General features: G+C 28.8%; 1 protein-coding gene across 1 annotated transcript in view; it reads right to left on the bottom strand.

Annotated features, from left to right (window-relative positions):
* Positions 1 to 592: 592 nt before the first annotated feature.
* The window catches only part of LOC102678131, a 135,820-nt gene continuing 132,443 nt past the window's right edge, over positions 593 to 3,969 (bottom strand). Inside the window, 4 exon segments of the mRNA XM_031512721.1 lie at positions 593 to 754; positions 955 to 1,112; positions 3,307 to 3,462; positions 3,771 to 3,963. Of these exon segments, the coding sequence (XP_031368581.1) occupies positions 612 to 754; positions 955 to 1,112; positions 3,307 to 3,462; positions 3,771 to 3,963 (650 nt within the window). The 3' untranslated portion in view covers positions 593 to 611.

Genomic DNA, 3,969 nt, shown 5'->3' with positions numbered 1-3,969 from the left:
GAAATTTCCGATTGCTCGAACAATAGAAGGTTACCTTTGGCCAAAAATTCGATTTTCTACTAGAAGAACATAATTTAAAAGGAGTTTTTTCACATTTATCTTATATTTACCGTTCTCCTGCTTACTTTTTTACCATTTCCTCTTATCGTAGCCGATTTTTTAGAGCTTTAAAACGTTGTTTTCCCCAATTTAAATATAAATTTAGATTTCTACTGCTAGTACATTTATCTCCACCTACTTTTGCGTTGTTTATCATTTTTTTAAATTTTTAAGAATTCGTGGATACTTTGTATTTTTATTATTGGGAATAAACCGTTTGTTTTTATTGACCGATTGGATAATAAAATTTTTTTCTCCAATTTGTTTATCCAGAAAATCTTTAACATATTTACGCTTGCTATAAACAAACACTTAGTATGATTATTATCTTACCTGATATACGAAATAATTGCTGATTGTCGTGCGTTTGAACAATTAATGTGTAACCGTTTGCATGCACTGTCGTGTATGTACATTTATAAAAGAAAATCAATAATGTGATTTTATAACATATATAATTGAAGCCAATAATATTAACTGAGAGAGCGGCTAAGTTACAGATTTACCAATATTTACATTAGTTTATTATTGTTTATCAAATTTACCTCTGTCTGTGCCAATTTCGCTCTGTCAACTTTTTGCGCATCTGCACAAACACTTAGCCTTGGCACCGCTAATTGTTGTGCAGCTTTCTCCTTTTCCTTCGCCTCTTTATCTGTAAATATAATGTAAATAAATTTGTCTGGAACGAGGTTTATCTCAATCTCCGTTTAAAATGTAAAGAAGAAGAAAAATCCATTAATCCATATTAATTCTTCAAATTAATATCTCATAGAGTTAGTTATCTGCTATTATAAAAAATGAGCTTCTATTACAATAAAATCTAAATCTAAATAATAATGATATTATACTTACTGCTGCAATCCTGTGAACTAGCCCAACGTTTTCGATCCTCGGATTGCAAAGTGTTTCCGCTCCCGTGTTTCTTGATGCTCCTTCCCCAGCCAGCAGTGATTGTGCCGAGCCTCGAGAATGCCCGCTTCATCATTGGTGACGAGGGCACGCTTTTAGGTCTAAACAAGTCAGAGCCAGTATCTCACAGAAACCGCAGAGCGGCACCTCAGGATACGGAGAGGAAATTCTTCTTGAGAGAGAAAGATCATCGAGATCGGAACAAATTGGATCCATGATGGAACGTTCCAGGAATGGAATTATTTATTTTTTTTCCAAAGGTTTGATCGGGTTTAAGTGGACGTTCCTGAACGCATCGAATAATAGCAGTAAAAATGGACATTACGAGACAACGACGAAAGCTCGTCTCCTTCGTTCGCAAAAATTGGAGAATGCCAATATAGAGAATATAGAGAAACCGAGCAGAGACAAGATTAAGAGATAATAAATTCAATTAATTCGTTCTCGAACGTGTTTACCGCATGCCTATATAGCCAGATCGTATGCCATAATCGTTTGTAAATAAATTTTTAAGATATCGAACATGTTTTTAACCCTTTGCGGACGAAACAATTGGAAGAAACAACAAACATTAACTCATATCACTTTTATATAATTATCTGTGTATTAAAAATACAAAATATATTATATTTTATATATATCAATTAATTATAACTGTATTTATGTAAGTAGAAATGATTGTTCAATAATAGAAACTAACTGTTCAAGCACTATAAAATTTTCTCTGTATAAAGTTTTATTATCTCAAAATTCATCAAACGGTTATGAAAACAAAGCGAAGAATTTTGATTTTCTTTTCTTTTCTTTAAATACTTCTATTTACACTAATAAAACAATCAATATTTAATATAGATAAATATAATATAATAATAGATGAATTTGAAAATTCTATTTGCGAGTACATTCGCCAGCAAAGGGTTAAAATTGAGAGAAAAACCGAGAATTCGAGAGATAGAAGGCAAACAGAGCACGCACGGCAAAGGAAAATGAAATAAAATATAAAGAAGAAAAAGAAAGAAAAAAAGAAAAAAAAAAGGAAAATCGACACGTCTATCACGACCGAAGCTAATAAGATAGATATATATTAATAATAATTAGCATGGCTGGTGTGATAATTCGATAGTTATTCTTGCAGTGCTTTTTTCAACGTTTTCAATTCGTTTTTAAATTATAATTTCGAATAATTAAACATGCTACACAATATAATCATTCAAAAGACAAGGAAAATATAAGACACCGGATTTCAACTATATCTTGCATCGCAAAAAATTCAATTTGCGTATATAATATAGAATATAATACGGAAATTTTGTCAAAAGTGAAAATACTTATATAATCACATGCGGTGCTGTGTGTAATTGTTTGTATATGCACGTGTATACAAGTGTGTAAGTGTGTGTATGTGTGTGAGGATAGGAGACATGGAAGTGCCGTAAAAAATACACATAATTACGATTAAATGTACGATATATAATATATAATATAAAGATAAATATATATAATTACATTCGACAACGACATCAAAGGCAAGTTCAATCTCACCGTTACTTCCGGCTTTTTTTACTTGCTAAATAAATCCAGTTATATCCTTATCTTAATCCATTTACATTAACCCATTTCTTTCGTGGACTAAAAAATTCGAATTGAAAATAAAATAAAATAGAAATGTTAAGATAGGATAGGATTATGATAAGGATTCGTGTATATTTGTTTCCATGCAAGTCCTTTTTGATTAAAACGAAAATATTTTACTAGTTAATATTCTGTAAAAAAGATTTTAATCAGGGGAGGATAGGAATGAAATAAATATTTTAACACAGGAAAGGAAAGTTGAAAATAAAAGAGAAGAAAAAATACAATTGATTGATTCTTTAATTTACAAAAAATAATATAAACAATATAAATTATAATAATATAATATAATAAAATAATACAATATAACAATATAATAAAACTATATTACTAATTATATAAAAATCTAAAAATAAATATTACAAAATCTAATACATATAATTTAATTAATATATTGTTAAATTTAAATTACGTATAATATTATAATATAATGTATTTATAAAAAAAATAAAAATTGTAAAAAAAAAAAAAGGAATAATTTTCTTTATAATTAGAAAAAAATGGATTGATGAATACATTGCATCTGAATTATATAATTGTCAATAAATATTTTTATTTGTTGCATATATATTAATTAACTTTGATATATATTGATATATAAACTGGATTTGAAAATAAAAATGCACAATTCTAATTAACAAAAGTAATTCGCAAGATACAAACCTTGGACTTTCCACGTCAGGAACCTGAAGAAAGTTTGAACTTCTTGGTTTCTGTGGACTGAATAATGTGGGCACTGGCCTAGCAAGTAATTCGGCAACCGGTACTTGTGGACTTCCAAAACCAGCTTGAATTCCATATAACATTTCTTGGAAGACTCTAGAACAAATTTAAAAAAATCAGTAATTTTATACGATCTTATTCAAATGTCAATTTATTATTTATATTCTTGATATATTTAATTTTTAAATAAGAGTTTCAAAAATTTAAGACAATATTATAAAAATAGTAATAAATTAATATTATAAAAATAGTAATAATGTAATAACAGTGAAATGAATAAAAAAAAAATGAAATAGAATTTTGTGAAAAGAAATTTATTTTGATATCAATTTTACATATATTTGAAAATTATTTACATTAATAACATGGAATATAATTTAATTTCTTGATTGCAGATCCAGTACCTGCTTCTGACCGCCAAAATCGCTCTAACGCCGAAGAATCGAACTTTCTGCTTCTGTGGACCATGCACCAAGAACGAAATGTCGAACAGATTCGTATTTAACGTGGCATTCTCTTGATCGTTCAAGAACACTTTAGTGAAGTCCTTGGCAAGTTGGTCTGGATCCTCGAATTGATCCCTGACGGAATCCAAAAGCGGCG

Source organism: Apis dorsata, unplaced genomic scaffold, assembly GCF_000469605.1.
Source record: "Apis dorsata unplaced genomic scaffold, Apis dorsata 1.3 scaffold_514, whole genome shotgun sequence".
Lineage (NCBI taxonomy): Eukaryota > Metazoa > Arthropoda > Insecta > Hymenoptera > Apidae > Apis > Apis dorsata.
Note: the sequence above shows the minus strand (reverse complement) of the source record. Positions and strands in the feature narration are given on the sequence as shown.